At 53.6% G+C, this 22,502-nt stretch overlaps 1 protein-coding gene across 1 annotated transcript; it reads left to right on the forward strand.

The window, feature by feature from the left end:
• Window positions 1–214: 214 nt before the first annotated feature.
• LOC131421337 (serine/threonine-protein kinase MARK2-like) lies at window positions 215–1,738 on the forward strand. The gene has a single exon (XM_058567976.1). It carries the CDS (start codon window positions 215–217, stop codon window positions 1,736–1,738), a length of 1,524 nt encoding a protein of 507 aa, XP_058423959.1.
• The last annotated feature ends 20,764 nt before the right edge of the window (window positions 1,739–22,502 follow it).

Here is a 22,502-nt window from a genome sequence, read left to right on the forward strand (position 1 = left end):
AGTACAGTTAGTATCGTGAGTATCGTTGGTACAGTTAGTATAGTTAGCATATTTAGCATAGTTAGCATATTTAGTATAGTTAGTATTATTTATTAGCATAGTAAGCATAGGTGGCATTGTTAGTATCATTAGTTAGTATTAGTTAGCATACTATAGTTTTGTTTGTTAGCATAGTTAGCATTGTTAGTATTGTCAGTGTAGTTAGCAGATCACCATGCTTCTGGACCGTGTGGCCACTGCTGCTGTTGACGTGCTGCCCCATATTAACAACTATGAGTTCATGCAGACCATGGATGAGGGGGCCTTCGGCACCGTGTGGTTAGCCCGCTGCATCCCGACCAGGGCAGAGGTGGGTGTTAAAGTCATTGAAAAGATGCAGCAGACCCCCTCCAGAATCAAGAAACTTGGCCGTGAAGTGCAGATTCTGAAGGCCGTGAATCATCTGAATATCGTTCAGTTGTTGGAGGTGATTGACACTGAGGAGTTGTTACTCCTCGTTATGGAATACGTTCCTGGAGGAGACCTGGATGGTTATATAGAAACCCACCGCCACGGCTGCATGGCAGAGGAAGAGGCCTGCGTGATGTTCCGGCAGTTGGTTTCTGCCCTCCACTACTGCCACCGGAAAGGCATCGTCCACCGGGACCTGAAGCCGGAGAACATTCTTCTGGATGAGGACCTGAACGTGAAACTCGCAGACTTCGGTCTGAGCACTGTGTTCCTGGGCCGCAAGCTGGGGTCCTTCTGCGGTACCATCTCTTATAGCGCCCCAGAAATCTTGCTGCACCGAAAGTACCACGGCCCCCCCGTCGACGTCTGGAGCCTCGGTGTCGTGCTCTATGTTATGCTCACAGGTTGCCTGCCCTTCTCAGGAGAAGACATGGGTACACTGACGAGACAGGTACTGAGAGGGCGAATCCAGTTCCCTTATCTAGCCTTCACACCTGACTGTGTTCAACTCCTGCGCAGAATGATGACCTTCACCCCCAGCCAGAGAATAACTTTAGAGGATCTCATGAATGACCCGTGGGTCAACATGGCCCAGGAGGAACTCAGGCCTCACAGGGAGCTTCGTTGTGATTACAGGGACCCCTGGGTGGTAGAGGAAATGATGAACATGGGCTTCGAGTGGGGCGGGATCCGACGTTCATTAAGAAGAAGGCAGTTTGATGAGGTAATGGCCACGTACCTAATATTAAGGTCTCAGAAACCCCTGGAGAAGTTCATCACTGTAAGCTCCCGCCCCCCACCTGTCCCCAACACCCGGCGTTCTCTCCAGATCCTGGAGGTGCAGCCAGAGGTCTCTGCGCCCACCGGAACCGGCAGTCAGAGTGCGCCGGTGCTGCCCACCTGGTTCCGCAGGGCAGATGAGCGGCCTGAAGAGAAGCAGGAGTCAGGGCTGAAGGCCAAAGAGCCTGCCAGTCCCCTCCCCAGCCTGGAGTCGAGGACCGCCACCCCCAGCCCAGCCCCCCAGCATGACCCCGGGGCCTTCCCCTCCACCCACGGCCCCGGCAACCGTGGTGGAGCCCCAGGGAAAACCAAGTACCCCCACGGTGGTTGCGGCAGTGGAGACTCTGCCGACGCTGTGCAGCCTGATGGGGCGACCCCAGCCTCTCCCTCTGGCCCCAGCCAGGACCGACGGGGGGCCGCTGGGAGATTCCTAAACTTGATAAGTCAGTTCTGTTTTTGCCTGCCCAGGAAGAATCATGACAAACGCAACAGAGTGAAGCCGCTGTGATCTGTGGCAGGGTTCAGATCACAGACTGTGGGGAGGTCAAGCCGCACTCCTGCAGTTGCAATGGAGAGCAAGATGCTGAGCTCCGGGATCCTGGCAGCGTGGCATGAGAGGTTGACCAGAGGCTGGAGGCGTTCAGCTGTGAGTGGGACCAGGGCAAGGAGTCCAGGCCGTCTGTGTACGGATGTCCGGGCGAGAGGATTTGGTCCACTGGACGGCGGAGGGGTGAAAACTGCTGCAGCGTTCTCTTCCCGGGATTCAAATCACAACAGTACCTGGCACCTCCGTGGCCTTCAGAAGCATCGTATCCAGGACACTTGGTGAACTTAGAGGACAGCCCGGAGGCGCCTGGGGGACACGAGGAGAGGCCTCCCTAGCTGCAGGTCTGCCAGACCGGACTCTTCTTCCTGGGGCACTTCGTCCCTCCCCTGTCCTCTCCGTCTCTTTTCCATGTTTGTGGGGAAGAGGGACGGTTCTTGTAAAGTACTTGGTTTTCCAAGTCTTGTAATAAACCTGAAGCTCCAGAAAGATGTGTCACAGAGACGCTGTTTTGCATCCTCCCTGCACAGGATGGGGCTGTGCGTGCTCCAGTGTGAGAAGCGTGTAGGGATGTAGTGCCTGGAGTTAGTCAGAACAACTGAATGGGAAAGTGACTTAGAATTATGATGGAAACTCTCAACAGCAACGAACGTGGTTCTGAAGGGAAAAGGCTGTGAGCCACATTGCAGGGCAGAAAGGCAGAAACTGGGTACTGACATTACCTAACGTTTTCAGAAGGACCAAGGGAGACTTCTGATCCTGTGGCCTTGATTAACTACAACCAAGAGGTCCGTGATAGCATAACCAAGTCCCGTGAGCCAGCCTGTGTGGGGCGTCAGAGAAGTGTCACGGGTGGGGGCCCCCAGAGCAGCTTCAGGGTCCCTTACAAGTGCAGCTGAGTTTTCTGACTACAGTGCAGGAGTTGGGCCTTTCCACTGTGAGGATTTCTCCTGTTTATGACAGTGGCACAGAGCAGTCCCTCTAAGAGTCCTGACCGAGGTGTGGGCCGTTCAGCCAGCTCAAGGTTCCAGGGGAGCTCCAGGGGCAGCCAGACATCCTGGGGGGTCCAGAGGGAGGGTTCCTCTATCAGGGAGCTTCCGCATGGGCTCCTAAGAAGCCCAGGGAATGTCCAGGAGGCCCCTGGCTGCTTCTCGTGAGGCTGGGTTGCAGTGTGTGCAGTCTTTAAACGTGATGACGAGACTGCCCAGGGGTGGTCCCAGCGTCTTGCCAGTGAGAGAAGATTTTCCTTCTCCCTCTGAGAGCAGGGTTAGGGGAAGTAAGAAGAGGGCTGGGGACAGGTTGGGAGTCTTGTCACTCCCCCTTCACATCCCCCGTTTTGGTTTTCTTGACACTGAACAGCCCGATGTGTGGTCAACCAGTGTCGCTCTCCTTGAAATCTGTGCCTGGCTCTCATTCCCTTCAGGGTAAGTCCCAGTTCCTTGGTGGGCTTTCGGGACCCTCTGTGACCTGTCCCCCTGCGGACCTTTTCACTACCACCCCTTCCTTGCACTTTACTCACACTGAATTGTTCAGTCTCCCACAGAGACTCTGCCCATGAGATTTACTCTGTGGGAAGCCCTCATGCCGGGCCCTTGGCCAAACTCCATCGGGCTCCCCGAGATGAATCAGACATAGCTCCCGCCCGAAGAGCGCGGTCCAGCTGGGAGACAAGACAGGGACCTAACTGTAGTGCAGTCACCTGTTCACAGGTAGAAAGGAAGGACATTCACAGCACAGCACATGCTCACCCACTGCTGGTGGTATTGGGACAGCGTCTTTGAGGGAGGTGGCGTCTAGCGGGGCCCAGTGAGTGGCTCTGACAAGAAATGGAGAGGAGGCATTCCAGACCGGAGGAAGCTGGAGGGTTAGGCACATACAAGAGAAAGGTGGGGAGCGAGGCTGGGGAGTGGGGGCTTGGACCAGCACCCCTTGTTCTAGGACCACTTCCCTCTGGTGCATTTCGCATTTTAAATATCCTCCAGCTCACAGCCTGGACAGCAGTCAGCTCCGATAGTAGAACCCTCTGCTAACGAGACTTTCTCCTCCTCTTCTGTGAGCTTTGGCCCTTGGCTGGCTGGGCCAGCGGCTGCCTGTGATCTCCCTCGTTAGTCCACACTCAGTTCCACGGGAAGGGCTTTGGGTTTGGTTCTAAGGAGCAGGGGAGTGACATTATCGAGTTACATTGGAGAAGACGCTTCTGGCTGCTCCTGCACAGTGTGCTCTGGGAGGGAGAGACCCTCAGAGTTGGTAATGGAGTCCCATCAGCGATTTGCCAGCAAATCTAATGAGAAGCAACCACCGGCCCATGATTTTCAGCTGGTTCCTGAATTATGAATGACTTAATGCAGTTCGTCTGACGGACCATTTTTCATAAAACTTGAGCTCAGGGCAGGGCGTGGCTGGGTGGTGGGAGGGAACATTAAAAGGGGTGTGGCAGAGAGGTCCAGGCGGCTCACAGTAGCAGCGTCCACTTCTCAGAGCAGCCGCACAGCTGACTTTTAGCTGGGCATGTGGCCACCCAAGACTGCAGAGCTCCCAGCCTCCTCTGCAGCCAGGCTGGGCGTGTAACCGAGCTCTCCCTCCTGGCCGGGAAGCGAAGCAATTTGTGCGGCTTCTAGGATATTTCCTAGGAGAGAAAAGCAGGCCCCTCCTTCTGCTTCTCCCTCTGTCCTGCTGCTGGGAGCACGAGCTCTGAGGCTGGAGCTCCGTCCTGACCCACGTGGATGAGGGCAAGTGCCCTGGGGTGACAGGGCAGCAGGGAGAGGAGCCTCCTGGAGCAGCCCTGCCGGGGCGGCCCCGGACCGTCTGCCTCCAGACTGAGCATGGGGGCGAGTCCACCTTCTGTTGGCCACCCTCCTGTGGGGGCCCTTTGTTACAGCGGCTGAACCTGATCCTGACCAGGACAGCAGGCTCGGGGGGACTGTCTGCGGGGTTCCCTTGGGTCAGGCTGCTCCCAGGGCCACAGCTGTCTGAAACTTTCAGCCCTCCTTTCCATGGGGTGACAGCCAAGCTCAGCTCCAACCTGCTCCCCTCTCCGGGCGCTTCTCTGGAAATCTCACACGTGATGGTCGATGCCCCCGAGTAGACGAGTCTGGAGCTGGTATCTCCCAGGGCGTCCTCTCGTTCTGTCCTCCCACACCATGCATCCCCCACGCTCTCCCAGAGATGCGCCTTGTTCTGAAATAGGCTGGGCTGACTCCTTCCTGGTTAATATCTCTGGAGTCTCGTTAAAGAACTCAGGGAACAGGCCGTCTCACGCGTGGTGTAACTTGATTATTGCTAGAAAGGTGAGTTTGGAACTGACAAGTTCCCTGCTACGCTGACAAGTTTAAAAGCTGAATTTGAAAAAGCAATTTCCAGTCACAGTGTGAGGGCAGAGACAGGTATTTAGGACTTCGAAGGGGCTGGTCTTGTCCGTGTAATTTCTGATATGCCATTGGGTGGAGCCTCCTAAGTTTCCGGGGACCTTGACCAAAACCTTGCTGCAGACTAGTGCAGCAGGGACACTGCTGTTGTGGTGGTGCCGGCAAGTGTGTGACACGGGAGGCGGGGCTCAGCACGAGGCGGTCTGAAGACAGACTTCTATTGCAGAGATAAAGGTGCAACCCAGAAATCACAAGGGGAGAAGGAAAGACGGGGCATTGGGGGGGAACTGTAGATTAAAAGCTCATTTTACCCAATTGCAATGTGTGAATATTACTTGGATCTTGATTTTTCAAACACCAACAGTGAAAAAAATCATGACCTCTATGACACAGTTGGAAATTTGAACTCTGACTGGATGTTTTATGACTGAGGAATTGCTGTTAATGTTTTAGATGTGATAATAGTATTGAGGGTACAGCGTTTATATAGATGGGTCCTTATCTTTTAGAGAGACACACTGAAATGCAGATGAAATGATAGGATGTCTTGGATTGTGTCAGAATTACAGGGGCGGGTGAGGTTGGCTGAAGAAGGAGCAGGACTGGCCGTGGATCGTGGTCACGGGACTGGATGGTCATGGGGCTTCGTTATTTATACTCTTCTGTCTGCTGTTGGGAATGTTGGAGATTCTCCACTGAAAAATTTTAGAAAACACTTGTTACAAAAGATGGTGAATAGGCTCTAATATGACAACATCCCACTAGGAAAAAGTTATTTGCTTTTGAAATTCTCTCTCAACCCTTATCCGCTCCAAGAGAAAGGGTCGGGTCGGTAGTGTCTTAGATATTGCCTGGGGCTCGGTCATCTCCCAGTTGAATGGTGAGAGCAGGCCCTGGGCTCTGAGCCTCTGGTGGGAAACAGTGTCTACTTGTAACTTGATGGCATCCCTTTGTTTCATTCTAGTTATTTTTTGGCTACTTCTATTTTGGCAACTGATGCTGGTTTTTTATTTACAGAAGTGACAAAGCTTTCTTCTTAAGTAAATATACATAAACATCTTGATTTAAGGACAAATAGGAAATAGAACAGGTGGTACTTAGATATTGTAAGTTTTTTTAGGGTAGTAGGAAATGACATAAGTTTGGGAGGCACTGATACAAGTCACAGGCAACATTTTCTTACCTCATTTTATCCATCAGATAGACAGCCGTCTCACACACATCTGGGGTCCCTTCCATCCCTGAGGGTCTCTGTGTCCAGGGCAAGACGGTCTGCTCAGGCCGTCGCCACTGTCTCCCTGAATTTCAGATAAAGCAGTTGACACCCAGAGAAGGGGGCCCAATGGGAGGGAGTGGGAACAGACCACACAGAGAAGGTGGGGAGGCCCACGTGGCCCCTGGGCTGGATACCAGACACCATCCATTACCAGGTTCATAGGCAACTGAAATGGGGGAGGGGGACAAGTTTAAGGATAACATGAAGGGGAAAATCTTAAATGGGAAGCTGTTTTCTCCATCACTTTGTTTCCCATTGGTTCTTTTTTGCTTGGGAAATTTCCTGACTGCTTTAAATTACAGGTGTCAGCAACCTGTGTCCACCCAGATTATGTTGTTAGGCCTGTTTGTATGTTTGCTTTTTGGTTTGTGTAATTAAACTTTTTTTTTCCCCCCTAGATAATTGTGGATTCACATGCAGTTGTAAGAAATAACAGAGAGGGATCCCCTGCACACTTTTCCCAGTTTCCCCCGGTGGTACGTCTTGCAAAACCAGAGGACGATATTGCAGCCAGGACACTGACGTTGATACAGTCAAGATACAGAAGGTTCCCATCCCCACAAGGATTCTCACGTCGTCTTTTTATAGCCACATGGCCTCCCACCCCACCCGGCCCAGCCCTCACCCCTGGCAATCACTCACCTGCTCTCCATTTCTATAATTTTGCCATTTCAAGAATGTTAGATGAATGGAATCATATGGTATGTAACCTTTGGGGATTGGCTTTTTTCACTCAGCACACTTCCCTGGAGGGTCATCTGAGTGGTGTATCAGTTTGTTCCTTTATTGCCAAGTCGTATTCCGTGGTTTAACAATCACCCATGGAAGGACCTCTGTGCTGTTTCCCCTTTTGGGTTATTATGAATAAAGCTGCTATGAACATTTTATGTACATGTTTCTGAACATAAGCTTTCATTTATCTGGGATAAATGTCCAAGAGTGTGTGTGTGTGTTTTTAATGAATTAGTTGCATTCAGCTACAATCAGGATGTTTCACCTACAAATCCACATTACTGATTTCTACTCAGTCATCAGAAGATCTGGAAAGATGGGGCCATGGGACTCATGATCCTAATGGGCCAGAGTGCTTCAGTCCCTAATACCCTGCCCAGTCCCTTTGACTTATTTACCTGCTGGGCAAGGCTCCTGATTTGCCAATTTAAGTGGGCAGGATTGGAGCACGATGAGATATCATTTAAAAAAATACACACACACACATTTTTGTTTGTGTATGCATGCAGTTTCTCTGGAAGTATACTCAAGCAGAAAACACAGTTGTCTATGGGGAAGGGCACTGGGTGATGGGGCAGTGAGAGGGAATCACTTTTACTTTGAGCCTTCTTAAACTATCTGGATTAAAGATTTTATTTATGTATTTATTTTTCCCCCCAAAGCCCCAGTAGCTAGTTGTATGGCATAGTTGCACATCCTTCTTGTTGCTGTATGTGGGACACGGCCTCAGCATGGCTGAAGAAGTGGTGTGTCGGTACGCGCCTGGGATCCGAACCCGGGTTGCCAGCAGCGGAGCGCGTGCACTTAACTGCTAAGCCACGGGGCCGGCCCCTAAACTATCTGAATTAACTACTCAAAATTTCCTCACAGATCCCCCCTCTGGGGCAGCTTTTTCCATGTAACGCTTCTCTTTCTTCGGAGAAGAGAACCCGTGGGAATGTCCCCTCCCAGAGCTCCTGGTTCCACACAGGGAAGACCCCCCTCCCAGTTCTGAGATCTCTAGAGATTTCCCCTAATGCACACATTCCCTGATCTGGGGCCCTCCGGGTTTGAGGGTGACCCCAAAACACCGCTCATCACCATCCAAAACCAGATGATCTCTGAGGGCCAGGCTCAGACCCATCTGGGTCTCTCTGAAGCGCAGTCTGGTGTGTCTGCCCAGCCCAGGGACCATCTCCTCCAAGAAGCCTTCCTCAGCCTGATTGAAATTCAGCCTCTCCCTCCTTGTCAGGCAGTGGCATCAGTGTGTGCCTTCCTGATTACAATTCAGTGCACACTTCCTGGACCTTTTACGCAAGTGGGCCTGTGCGCCCTCACCCCGCCCTTTCCTGACCTCCCGCTAGGCCGGGCCCTCCCTTCCACAGATGAACATTCTAACGGCACTGTGCACACGGTGCTCACGGAACCCACCCCTCGTGCCATTCATGACAAAGATAAGTATACACCATAGAGCACAACGTGTCATTGAGTTCAAGCACCACACGTAGCTTTCCGCTTGCAGATGAATTCAGTGATGCTGACTGTTCTCTCTGTTTTGGGGCAGTGGGGGTAGTAGAGCATGTGCTGGCAGTGTTGGGGCCCTGAATGTGCACTTGGGGTAATCTCCCTACAGCTTCCAGTAGACAGTGGGTGCAGCACAGAGAACACGGGCTTTGGGATCAGAGATCTTGACTGAGTGATCATCGGCCAACTCAACCTCTGTTTCCTCCTGGAGAAATGGGGGTCAGAGCACCTGCTATGTGAGGAGGTTGAGGGGGAGGAAGCAGCCACAGGGCCCTCGGGGCTTCAGCAGGTGGTTTCCCCTTGCTGAACCCGGGGTCCCTCTTCTGGAAAGCACGGGCCAGCACTCCGCATCCCAGATTTCCAGGTGCCTGTCCCTCTGCGTGTTGACGGTCGGCCTCTCAGATTGAGTTCACAGTTCCGGGAGCCTCGTGGCCGCCTCTGCGCTGGGGTCTGGCCCAGCTCAACCGCCAGAGGCGCCCAGCACCACCGAACGAATGACCTCGGGGGTGCTGGGAGGTTTCACATTACCGCTGGAGAGTTTGAAACCATGGGGTAGAGCGTGGAGGCCAGAAAACTGTGTGGGGCTTCCCGCCCGGTCAAGGGGTGCCCCCATAGGCTCATGCGTGTTCAGGCTTTCCGTCCGCGGCCGTGCGCCCCATGCCTCTCCCCCACCTACGGTGGCTGGGGCACACGCCCCATCCCCTCCATGCTCCCTCTGTCCCAGGGCGCGCGTCTGATCTCACTGATACCGGCTCAAGACAAGGTTGACATGAAGGAAGCCATATTGTAGAAAAGAAAAACTCTGTTGTAACTTTGAATGACCTCTGACAAACTAAGCCAGCTGGATATGCACCCTCCAGGAGATCTAACTGCTCTGTAGATTTTTCGACCCCTTCTGGTGCATGTACCTGCCAGCTGTGATAAGATGATAACTTTGTTTTTTGAGTTCCTTAGGAATGTGATGACCCCCAAACAGAGAATCTATGCTGATAGCCATCATCAGTGAAAACTGAAAGATCTGGTGTGGCACTCCCAGTCTGTAACACTAGAAGGTCAACGTTCCTAACCCCCTCCCCAACAACCCAATGGCCTATATAACTGCTGTAAGACTTGGGGCCCCTTAAGATGTTCTTTTGGACGTGATTCGGCCATCTTCTCTCTTGCTAGCAGGCTGTAATAAAAAAGTCCGTTTTCTCCTACCATCTTGCTTCTCGACTATTGGCACGTCTTGCGGCGAGCAGAAGGCCCCGCGTTGGGCGGTAACAATTTGGCACCCCAGGTGAGACGTTAAGTCCTGCTCGTGGCCAGCCGACCTCGGACAGGTGGCCTGTTGGGTAAGTCCCTAGCGGCTACCGAGGCTCTCTTTGTCTTGGGGGATCTGCCCTACCTGCTCTCCTGTGCCTGCGCCGGCTGCCTCCTAATGCTGATGTGGTAGGAAGAGAAATGGCTACATCTGGCGGCACGACGGGCTCCCATCTGGAGTAGGGTGAGTCACCTCGGGGGTCCAACACCGAGAACTTTCCTTCCCCTCCATCTGGTGTCTCCTCTTTGAGAAGGGGGACCATCTGGTAAATAGGGTGCCCTGCCAGAGTGGGAAGAAGAATGGGACTTCACCCAGAGTCTAGGAACCATTGTCTAGTTTGTCTGTGTCTGTCCGTGTCTGTAAAGAGCTCCAGGATCAGACGTCTTTTGCATTTGGGTGAGTGACCTTGTTAAAATGTGCCTGTGCCTAAAATTGTCTAATATCTTATCAGGATTGTGGGTTAGAGGCCCCACTGGTGAGGTTTGGTTGCTGGGTTCAAGTCCCAAGGCTAGGATTGTGGGAGACAATGTAAAGGTGACAGCCGCTGGGGCACTCAAAAGGATCGGGTTTGAGTCCCGAACTCTGGGGTGGGGTCCCAGAGTACCCTGGGTTAGAGTCCCAGAGATTGGATTTCTGTATCTGTTCATGTTTGTCTATGTTTGACTGTGTTATTTGTTAAAATTGGCTACTTGGGGACTGAGTTTCTCGGTGACTGTAACAAACTGCCTTTTAGACTAATCTTATGAGGGTCTTGTGACCCTGAAGAAAAGAGGCACTGTTCCCTCTGGTCCTTCGGGACGTTCCCAGGTGACTGGGGACTTTACAGAGGTGTCGGGGTGTCTGCCCATGATGTGCAGGGGCCTCACAGGGACGCCTGCTGAAGAACATATCTTACTGGGCCCTCACTGTTCGTGGTGAGGCAGTCAGCAGTGGCAGCTCGTCCGGGGCTTAAATGAGCTGCACTGTGTGGGTGCCAGGACACTTAAGGGAAAGAGCCAACCCCTTGATTATTCTTGGGGGAGCTGCTCCCCCTGGCTCCCTATCAGACCTTGTTTGTTACGGCCACCTTGATAAAAGCCCCCCCAAAAGAGAGATAACTGTAAATAGCTGGCGAGATAATGCGGGGTAATTTAAAATTACAGTGGCCATTTTGGGCTCTTTTTGAGCCGCAGGAGGAAGCAGCAGCCAGTCGCCTTGTAGCCCTTTGCAGGTGCAGTTGGGGGGAGACGTGTGGTGCAGAGACTCTGTTCCCGACTGGCAGCCAGCAGCATCCACACTCAGACCTCGCGTGTCCTCCTTTTTGTTGTCCATGTCACTGTGGACACAAACAGGCCCGTTTGGCAGAGTGGCAGTTCTCGGGAGCTCCTGGGCTCTGCCCTGGACGCTGTGGCCACCCTTCCTGGAGGCCGTTGGCAGAGGAGCGTGCGCTGAGGTGTGTCCTGAGTCAGAGTGGAACGCAGGCTGCATGTGGGGGGGTTGTCCGTGAACGTCCACAGCGGCCGTCGCTGACCGCCTCAACCTGGAGCCGACCGAGGTGCCGTCCGCTGGACAGTGGATGAACCAGCGGTGCGCCCACACGTGGCATCCTTCTCGGTAACAAGGCGCTGGCTACTGATCTTGCAACAGCAGAGACGAATTTCCAAACCTGCCGCGTGGAACAGGCCAGACACAGAGTGCGCTTTGTGATGTGAAGTGGGAGCCAAACGGATCTGCGCTGAGAGCGGGAGTGGAGTGGTGGCCACCGGGCCGGGGCGGGGTGAGGGGAGTGAGCGGTCCTGGGCGCAGGGCTTCTTTCTGCCGCTGAAATGTTCTAAAATCAGCTGCCCTGTGGGGGCGGGGTGGGGGGAGTGAGTGGTCCTGGGCGCAGGGCTTCTTTCTGGGGGCTGAAATGTTCTAAAATCAGTGGTCATAGTTGTGGTTGCACAACTCTGTGAATATGTTAAAAACCACTGAATTCTGTGTACACTTTAAATGGGTGATGCTGTGGTATGTGAGTTATGTTTCAATTAGGAGTATTATTTTTAAAAAAAAACTAAACTCTGGTGGAAAAAGTCAGAATGCCATAGTGATGCCTCCTGGGCAGGGTAGGTGGGGCCTGCCTGGGAAGGAACTGGCGGGAACTGTGAGGGGCGGGTTGGGTCTGCCTCTTGGTAGGGGCTTGGGTTTCACAGGTGGATGCGTTTGTTGTACCTCGTGGTGGGCTCCGCTTAAGATCTGTGCATTTCACTGTGTGTAAATTTGACCTTCAGAAAAAAAGAACCATGAAGAAACATTGAACTGTGGATAATTATGTGTATGCTAAGACATTTAAAATGAAGTGTACTGATGCCTGCAACTTACTTTTAATCGCATTAAAAGACATTGATGGATGGATGGGTGGGGGGATGGACAGATAATGCAGTGAGAGAAACAGAGCAAAATGTTAATTATAGAATCTTGGGGAGGGGAATGTGGGATTTCACAGTATACCTTTTCTAAATGTTTGGAAAGAAAACAATAAAATTCCACCACACTGCTACTAGATGGCTTTTTTAAAGAAGGCGGAAAATATCGAGTATTGGCAGGTTGCAGCACAGCTGCTGCAGACTATGTAACTGGCTGCACCCATTTTGGGAAGGATATTTGGCAGTAATGACGAGAGCTGAGCATGCGCACACTCCTCGCAGTACGGACTGGAGGTGAGCATGCACTCCTGGGGTACAGCCGACAGGAGGCCCAAAGGTGTCCCCCAGAGGAAGCGCACAAGGGTTCATAGCAGTGTGTGCGTCAGAGCTCCACGCTGGCACTCACCGACGTTCCCAGTCGCCTGAAGAATTCATTTGCTGTCTGTGCACACAGCGAAGTAGATACACAAGTGTAGATAAAAGATGTACAATGTGCAAAGAATAAGGACGGATCTCACCACCAGTGTTGAGCTGAAGAGGGCAGACACACAGGGTTTACGCTGAGCGATGACCTTTGTGTGAAATACAGCAGCAGCAGAGTCAAGCTGTGCTGTTAGAAGGAAGCTGACAGTGGTTTTCCTTCAAGGGGCGGAGGGCTAATGACTGAAAGGGTCCGCAGGAGATTTGAGGGTGTACATCATACTGTTTTTTGATCCCAGTCCTAGATACAGGGTGTGTTCAGTTTGTGGGAAAAAATTTCGTGTGAATTGTGTACTTTCTATGGGAATTAAAATTTTTAAGTCAAAAAAAATTCGGTTGCATATCAAGCCCAGGATGAAAGGGGCTGTCAGCGTGTCCCGTCGCTCCCGGCAGAGTCAAGTTCGTGGTGACCGTCTGGTTCTCCTCTTCCTGCAGGGCGGCTGCAGCCGAGCCCCAAGCACTGCAGTGGGGTCAGGTTGCGAGCTGAGGCCCAGGGGTGCACGGTGCTCCTCGTGAGCTACACGCACGGCCACGTCCACCTGAGCGCCCACATCACCATCGCTGCCTACCTGCCCCTCAAGGTGAGCTGGGGCCCTGCCCTCCCGCCCCTTTCCTGATGCGAATTACTCCTTCGCTCCCACAAATTTATTTGCTCCAGCAAACTTAAAACTCTGGTTGTTCAAAATAGCTTTTGGAACAGCTCCGTCTCCCTGTGCTTTCGGAGCTGAAATCAGGAGGTCTGTAGAAGGAGCAGAGCTTCCCTGATGGCTGACATCCATGCGGATAGAGTGCTCTCCACAGGGAGCAGGGCAGAGGGGGCTTCTGGTCTGCTCCCGAGTTACCCTGCGGGGTCTCTGCTGAGCCTGGAGTGGGGCCCTGGGTCAGGTTTGGGTTCTGCCACTCGCCTGGCGTCAGGTCACCATCGGGGGTCTGAGTCCCCCTTGCCCCGCTGTGAGGGGGCACTTGCCACATTCGCGCTCAGAGCTCGCTGCCTCGGCTTTGACGCCGCCTCCTGAGCTTGGACCCAGGTCTGACCCCCACTCTGTGAGGGCCTCAGTTTCCCTGCTTGTGAAGTGGGGCTAATACAACACCTAAGTCATAGGGTTGTGGGGAGCATTAGGTGAGCTAGTGAATGAAATGGGCAGAGAACAGAGCCTGGGAGGTAGTGCGTGGTCGGTAACGGTTGGTTATGAAAATACGAATAAATAAGAGCTGGGTGGTTGCGAAGGCTCCCCACATGGCTGCCCCGCAGCAGGAGGGTGAACGCAATTATTACTTGCTCTCTTGAGCCCTGCCCCTCTGACAGGAGGCCTGGAGACGGTCAGTTGGCTCCTCCTTCAGGGGAGGGTGGGAGGGCTGTCCTGGGGGAGGCAGGGCCCGTCCACACGTGCAGTTCCCGGGCGCCAGCATCAACCTCTAGGACGGCTCTGCTCCCCTGGTGTGTCACAGTGTGCTTTCTTCTCCCTCCCACCATCAGAGGCGAGCCCAGTGACCTTAGGATCTTTCCTCAGTGACCTTAGGATCTTTCCTCTCTGAACCCCCAGCCTTGGGCATAGGGCCTGATGCAGAGCAGACAACAACCAAGGGTGGTTTTGGTTTTTCTATTGAGATATAATTGACATACAACATTATATTAGTTTCTGTTGTGCAAAATAATGATTTGATATTTGTATATAGTGCAAAATGATCACCACAATAAGTCTGATGAACACCTGTCACCATATACAGTTACAATTTTTTTCTCTTGTGATGAGAACTTTTAAGATCTACTCGCTTAGCGACTTTCAAATATACAATACAGTGCTATTAACTATAGTCACCGTGCTGTACATGACATCCCCAGGGCTTATTTATTCTGTAACTGGAAGTTTGTGCCTTTTGACTCTCTTCACCAATTTTCCCCACCCCCCACCCCCTGCCTCTGACAACCACCAATCTGTGCTCTGTATCTATGAGTTTGTATTTTTTTAGATTCTTCATATGAATGAGATCATGCAGTATTTGTCTTTCTCTGTCAAACTTATTTCACATGGCATAATGTCTTCAAGATCCATCCATGTTGCCAATGGCAGGATTCCTTCTTTTTTATGGCTAAATGACATTCCATTGTATGTATGTATGTGTGTGTGTGTGTGTGTGTGTGTGTGTGTGTGTGTGTGTCTAGCACATTTTCTTTATCCATTCATCTGTTGATGGACACTTAGGATGTTTCTATATCTTGGCTATTGTAAATAATGCTGTCATGAGCATGGGGATGCCGATATCTTTTTGAGTTAGTGCTTTCATTTCCTTTGGATAAATACCCAGAAGTGGAATTGCTGGATCATATGGTAATTCTGTTTTTAATTTTTTGAGAAGGGTTGTTTGATTTAGAATGAGTGAGTGGGGAAATGTGCCCAGGGTTACCCAGCCAGGACTGAAACCTGGCCCCCCAGACCAAGATATATATGAATACATACTCTGCGCCAGTCCCTGCTCTAAATCTTAGGGACACAGTAGTGCAAAAACACCCAGAAACCCTTGTCCTCATGAACTGACGTTCTGGCAGAGACAGAGGTGGAGACAGACAGTCAGTAAGCCAGTCAGTACTGTGTTTTGTATTTGCATGCCATGCCCAGAGTGAGGTTTGAAAGGGTGATGGGGAGGGTAGCAGTTTAAAACTAGGAGGTCGAGAGGAGGTGAGAGGGCTCAGGGAGCGCAGTTGGCGAGAACTGAAATCCCTAAGATGGCAGCAGTTGTTCTTGAGGAAGCCCTGCCACAGCCTTCCACAAGGTGGAGCGTTTTACCAGGACCCTGGGAGGAGGTTCTCCAGGGCCCTTCCTGGCTGCTTGCTCCAGATGACCAGACGGCCTGATTATCTGGGTGTCTGGCTGGAGCGTCAGATGCTAGTGACTGAGCTCACTGTCCCAAGGTGGGATTAAGGGTGAAGATAAAGTGGGCATGTCCCCCATCAAGGTGGCTTCCTGACTGGGCAAATTATAGAAAAAGGATATGGGTCTCTTCTCCTTTTATCTTTCTTCTGCCTCAATATCAGTTAACATCAGGTTTATTTGCAAGAAATAAAACCCAAAATTACAGAGGTTTAACCAGTAGAGAGTTTATTTCTCTTTCATGCAAGAGGTCTCACACAGGGCCAATATGGCAGCTCCATAGTCATCAGAGACCCAGGTTTCTGTCTTTCCACTTCATCATGCTAGAACATGGCTTTCATCTTTAAGGTTGCCTCATGGTCCAGCCCTCCGCCCCTAAGACACTCGGAGACCAGACGACTGAAGGTGGAGGATTTGGAAGCCCTCCTGTGCAGGGTCGGGGTTATGAACACGCTTCCAGCCGGCCCAGCCCCTTCTCAGAGCAGGAGATGGGAACTTTTCAGTCCTTCTCCAGCATGTGTTGCTGAGCACCGCCCCTGTGCCGGGCACAGCTCTAGGTTCAGGAACACAGCACTCAGGACAGGTGATGAAGTGACGGGAGACCAGGAGGCCCACAGATAGACAAGGTGTGTCAGAGTGTTGCTGGAAAAACCGGGACCTGTCACCGTAGCCAAATCAGTGAACACGATGACCAGAGATTGAGGAAAAGAAAGTAATTTTTAAAATTTTGCTAGCAAAATGGGGACGTGAGAGGCCAGCGCCTCAAAACCCAGTGTCTTGCTGAAATGCTGGTCCTAGGGTTCTTAAAAGGGTAATCCATGGGAAAGAATGTGTTGTCAGGCATCTGGTGGGCAATTACCTGAGGGTCCCAGACGTTCTGGCGCTGGGCCGGCTGTCTCTCTGTCTGTAGAGAAGGTCCAGCGTTCCGTTGATCAGTCTTCCTGCACCACCCAAAATTGGGCCCTGGGGAGAGGAAGGAAACTGCTGCCAATTAACCATTCCCAACGTCACAGGGCTCTGGATGGGGAGGGAGCTGTGGCTTTGCAGGGCGGTGCCCTCCCGCAGCCTGCATGTGGCTGAGATAAGGGAAGCTGCGGGTGGGTGTCCCTGGTTGTCTGCCTCCGTGAGGAATGGGGAGTTCAGCAGCAGGAAGCCAAGGAGCTGGGGAAGCTGCAGCTTCTTGATAGTTTCTGGACATCGTTTCCCTGTAGCAAAGCTTCAGAGGACCCGTAACTAGGCCGACTTCACTGTGAGCCCCAGCGTGAGGCTGCTTGGGCTTTAACAATTTATAACCTCTGTTTGCCTTGTGAAATTCAGGGGTACAGAGGTCGGAAAAAACTGATATTTACATGTGAATGTAACTTAGAGAAGCAGGGAAAGGAGATGAGTGCTTTTGGCTTTAACCCCATATGTGCTGGGTTTAACACAGGGGAACTGATAGTAGGGCTGGCGGCATCGAGAGGGTGGGGAGTGCCGTGGAGGAAGTGAAATAGGGTGGAGACCCTACTGGTGGAGGCCACTTCAGGTGGAGCCCAGAAGGGCTTCTGTGAGGAGGGCACATACCACTTCAGGCCCCGTGGTCAGCAGATGCCCGCTGAGAGGAGCTGAGGTGAGAGTGCCCCAGGCAGGAAGAACAGCAAGTGCAAAGGCCCTGAGGCCAGACCGGGTCCCTGCGTCCCTGCTGCCCACCCAGTAGTCAGAACAGTTGTGTGTGCCAGGAACTTCACCTGTGTGCCTCGTTCCCGTGTCACCGGGACCGTCTGCAAGGCCAGGGTCGTTTCACCCCTTCGCAGGCTTGCCCATGAGGCTCAGAGGTGGGCAGGCTCCCAAAGGCAGAACCTGGATCTGCCCAGCTCCAAGTGCATGCCTTCTCGGTTTTCTCAGCCCTGTGGTCAGCCCCCCGGTGTGTCCAGCTGCTCTCCGTCTTAGTGGTCCCCAGGGGTCCCTCGCATCTCTGAGCCATTTCTAGGGTGAGCGCTCGCGCCTCTCTGCGGTTCACCCCACGATGGCTCAGTGATGGAACCTTTCTGAAGATGTTACTGCGGCAGCCTCCCCCACCTGGGGCAGGGAGATGTGGGCGTTGGCGCCCCACTGGGTGAAGGAGGAGGGCTTTGTGGTTAGTGAAATGCATCTGTTTGAGGCTCTAGGGGAGAAGCCAGACTCTACTGTCTGGGTTTCATAACAATTCCACATCCAGCATGTGACTCTCGGCCTCCTCCTACGTCGCCTGCGGGTTTAGTTTCCCTTTTCCTCCCGCTGCCTTGGGATCAATGGGGACCCTGCCTTCCCGCTGGTTTTGCTGGTCTCTCAGCTCTGAGACAGACGGGCCTGTGAGCCCCTCCACTGCCCCGACGCTGGTCGCTGGTCGCATAGGGTTGGGGCCTCCAGGGCATCGTCAGCCTCGGAGCACTCTCCCACTTACCCGGCAGGGACGGGCAAGGAGTCGCCACCTTTGCTCCCTCCTGACAGGGGAAGAGACCCAAAGCTCAGAGCCTGAGCCCCTCGGGAGCCTCATCGCCAGGGATCCGCGTTCCCCCCAGCTCAGGCCTGGGGTCTGTGGCGGGGAGCAGATGACCGCCTTTCCCAAGCCGAATCTGTGTGTGTTCAAGAAAAGCCTTTTTTCCCCTGACTTTGGAGGCTGTTGCGATCAATATCCTGAAAGTTTTGTATTTTAAATCACTTTTATGTATTCAGCAAATTATCCCTTGTAGAAGGAGTTAAATTGTGCTAGTCTGGAGTCTTCTGAAAAACCTGGCCTGCTGGGTCCACCCTGTGTGAGGCCGGGAGCCGGAGAGCCGTTCCCGTGCCCTCGCGTCCGTAGGCTGCGTGTTGGGGCCTGACGGCCGGGCCTGAATCTCGCCTGCTGTGCTGGCTGGCCTCCTTCCAGGGACAGTGGCTTCCTGGTGCTGCTGCGGGATGAATGTGATTGGACGCAGCGTGCTCAGACTGGCCGCTGTCAGGCTTTTTACGATATCCTCTGCTTGAACCTGCCAGCAGCTCCCGTTCACCCAGAGTGAAAGCCTCGGCCCTTCTGACCTGCAGGGCCTGGGTCCCTCCCGCCTGCTCCCTCTGTGCTGCGAAGCCCTGTCTCCATGAGCACGCCCCACCGCGCCTGCGTGGATCTCTGACTTGCTGCTGCCTCTCGCTGGAATTCTCCCCTCCCGCAGCCCTCCACCTCCGTCTTTTGCCTCCTTCGTCTCCTTATTCAGATGTTCCCTTCTTTGTGGGGCCTCTCCCAGCCCTTAGACCTCATCTAAGGTTTCACCCCCTCAATAGTCCATGTTCCGGGTCCCTTCACCCCCCTGACCCTGCCCCCAAGCACTTAACGTCATCTCAGGACAGAATTTACATGTTTATTCTCTTCCTCGTGAGTCTCGAGGACACAGCCCAGCTCATGGTAGGAGCTCAGTCAATGTGATGGATGGATGAGCGTGCGAACGAGCTTACTGGGCCCGTGTCCCTGTCTTCTGCCCTTGACTCTGGCAGGCTCAAATGCCTGGAGAAGCTGAGGGGGGCGCTGCTGAAGAAAGGAGGGGTGCAGACCTGGAGAGCAGGTGCCCCTCCAGACTCAGCTCCGGCCCATTTGACCCCAGGCTAACCAAACCGTCTCATTTTCAAAGAAGAAAAACAATGGGATCTGTGTGCATCCTCCCTGTCCTTAAATGCTGGCTGCTCCTGAGCGAGCCACGGCCGGCCGTCTGTCGGCTGTGGCCTCTGGATCTGCCCAGGGTGTCTCTGGACTGAGAGAAGACGGTCGGGCAGCGGAGCGCGCCTCTGAGTTGGCTTGCGTGTGTCGTAGGTCTCGCTCACCAGGAAGTGATGGACCTGGAACACAGAACTGCCCTGTGATCCATCAGTCCTGGGGTTCTGGAGCCGTCAGCTGATCAGGCGTGGCCCCTGCGATTTATGGTCTCGCTAGGGGCCCTTGAGAGAGAGAAATCCCTGCCATGCACCCTGCAGCAGAATCAATTTAATTTTACACCTCTCCAAAGCCCGAGGCCACGCAAGACATGTTTGCAGAGTAAATTATTGGTGAGGCCAATAATTTAGACACCAGAATGGAGCTGACCGGTCGGAGTGACAAAGTGGACCCACACTCCAGGCTGAGCCCGCTCCTCCGAGCAGGCCACCTGATGTCCAGCTCGTTGTGGTTGAGCACCAGTCGCGCCAGGAGATTGATCAGCTGGAGCTTGGAGCTCCACCTGACCCGTGCACTGGGGAGAGGCTCCACAGTGTCGCGGAGGCCTGCGGGCTTTAAAATCAGACCAGCAGAGTTACCCCTAAACCTGTGTGACTATAAGCAAGTTACTTAATGTGTCTGAGCCTACCCTCCCCATTTGTAAATTGGGGGTAATGTCGTTGCCTCAAGTGGCCGTGGGGAGGATCCAGTAAGCTTGCGAGCATACTCGACACACGGTGTTAATGTCCTTCCCTGGGAGAACAGAAGGCAGGGAAGAGCGTTAGCACATGGCTTTCCACCCAGGGTTGCACCTGGGGGAAACAGTGGGGCATCCAGAATATGTCCTTCGCTGACCCTGCCCAAAGTTACAGCTCCCCAACTTGTGTCCAGAATAATTATAAAATCCTTTGCATCTCTAGGTGATTGTGCTGACCTGCATTTAGAATTTGCAACATGCTTTGGTCCAGTGTTCTCGGAGGCCAGCGAGCTAGAAGGACTTTGGGAGGAGCCCTCGTGGTGGAGGCTGGAGTTGGGCGACTGCATCAGTCAGGGCAGCCGAGGCTAGGCTGCAGTAACAAACAGTCCCGAGGCCTGGTGGCTTCACAGAACACAGCTTCACTTCGTGCTAACGCCGCATGTGCATCGAGGGTGGGCTGGGGACCCTGCTTCGTGTCATTCTCATCTTCCTCCAAGACCAGATGGTGGAGCAGCTGCCAAGTTGAGCGTGGCCAGCTGCCACAGTGGAGAGAAGGCAAGCACGGCGGATTGTGTTCTGACCATTAAAGCTTCCCTTGAGATTGTCTCAAGTCGCTTGTCACATTTCACTGGCCAGTGCAAGTGACACGGTCACTCCTAACCTCCAGGGCCAGAGAAGTACAGTTGTTCCTTTTGGACCCAGGCCTGATAGAGAACTGGACATGTCTGTGAACGTTGCTGACGACTGCCCGTTTCCCTGCTTGTGCATTAATTACGATGACCCAGGCTCTTTCCCTGATATGAAACAGAGTCCTGGGAGGTGGGTTCTGTTGTGATTCCCCCTTCACAGATGGAGAAAGTGAGGCTCCAGGAAGTCAGCAGCTTGCCTGGGTGGTAAGAGGCGGTGCTGGGGTCGAGCCCAGGCTGTGGGACCTGGATGTCTGCGCTTAGGGTCCCTGCTTCGCTGCCCACCCCACCTGCCCCGTGCTGTGCGGGCAGGGAGGGAAGGGGATGAGCCAGCGCCTGGAGGAGTGAGGCTGAGGTGGCACGGGCTCTAAGGGGCCGTTGCTCAGGGAGCGGGAGGTGAGGGAAGAGAAGTGGGAATTCAGGGTTTGGAGCTGAGTCCTGGTGGTGCGCCCCTGGGCCACCGCCCAGTTGGCTTAGATTCATTCCTTCCCTTCCCTGGGACTCTGCTTCCTCACCCCTAATATGTGGTGACAGTTTGCATGTCATGGGGGTGTTTGAGGATTAGGTGAGAACTCGGCTCTGAAAGGAACTTTGCAAACCGAGTGGCTCTGGGACATGTTAGGGCTTGTAACTGACATTTCTGGTAAACCACTCGAGGGGACGTCCTGGAGGGGCTGCAGTGTGGGGGGCAGGGAGGAGGTGGCAAGGATTTGGAAAGGTAGGGGCAGAGAGGAGGGAGAGCGCCTGGCTGGGGGGCAGCTCTAGGACATGGTCTCGTGACCTCGGCCCTGTTGACGTTTGGGGCCGGATCCTATCTCCTTCTGGGGCCATCCTGTGCATTGTAGGGTGTCCAGCGTACCCCTGACCTCTACCCACTGGATGCCAGTTGCACCCCCTGCAGTTGTGACAACCAACAATGCTTCCAGACGTCACCAGAGCAAACCACACATTGAGCCACCTGCTGATAGACCCACACAGGGGAATGCACGGAAAGCGTGTTCTTGTTCTTTCTTTCTGTCCTTCAGAAGGACCGTTTTGCACATTGCAGACGTGTCCCCTGCTGAGGACTGCAGGCTGGAGTAAGGCCGAGTGGGACAGGGCTGTGGGGCGCCTTGATGGCTGGGCAGTAGTGGCATCCGTTAGTGACTCACCCCCGCTCCCTCAGCAGGACCCCGTGAGCCCACAAGGCAGCTGGCCGGGTTCGGGGTGCACCGTGTGGTCAGGGTGTCCATGCCCAGTCCTGAGCGTGGCCACAGTGTCTTACTTCGGCTTCTTGCAGGTTCCAGTCTCCAGCCACTGCAACCCTCGGCTGGACCTGGCCGCCTGTGACCAGGAGGGCCGCGGATTCGACAATTTCAGCTCTCTGGGCGTCCAGTGGGCATCCACCTGGCTGTTGCTGGCCAGCATCGAGCTTGACCTGCCCATGCAGCTGGTGTCCCGGGACGATGGGAGTGGCCAGAAGAAGCTGCATGGTGAGCTGGGGTGGTGAGCCCCCGGTCCAGGGCAGGGGGGCGGAGAGTAGTGACACCCAGACAGGCGGGAGGTGTGCTGAGGGGGGCTGGCGGCTGTTGGGGGATGCTGTCTGGGACTCCCCTTTATCCAGGACTGCAGCAGGGAGCGTTGTGAGCTCACCACAACCCTTTATCCTGCAGACACAGCCTGGGAGGGGGAACAGGGATCTCTGTTTGCAGATGGGGAAGAGGCTCAGGCCCATCGCAGGTGCATCTCAGTTCCCAGGTTGCACAGAGATCAG

This window comes from Diceros bicornis, chromosome 2 (assembly GCF_020826845.1).
Source record: "Diceros bicornis minor isolate mBicDic1 chromosome 2, mDicBic1.mat.cur, whole genome shotgun sequence".
Classification (NCBI taxonomy): domain Eukaryota; kingdom Metazoa; phylum Chordata; class Mammalia; order Perissodactyla; family Rhinocerotidae; genus Diceros; species Diceros bicornis.

Excerpts from the sequence above, each read along its gene's own strand:
- LOC131421337 (XM_058567976.1), top strand. The coding sequence starts at position 215 with ATGCTTCTGGACCGTGTGGCCACTGCTGCTGTTGACGTGCTGCCCCAT.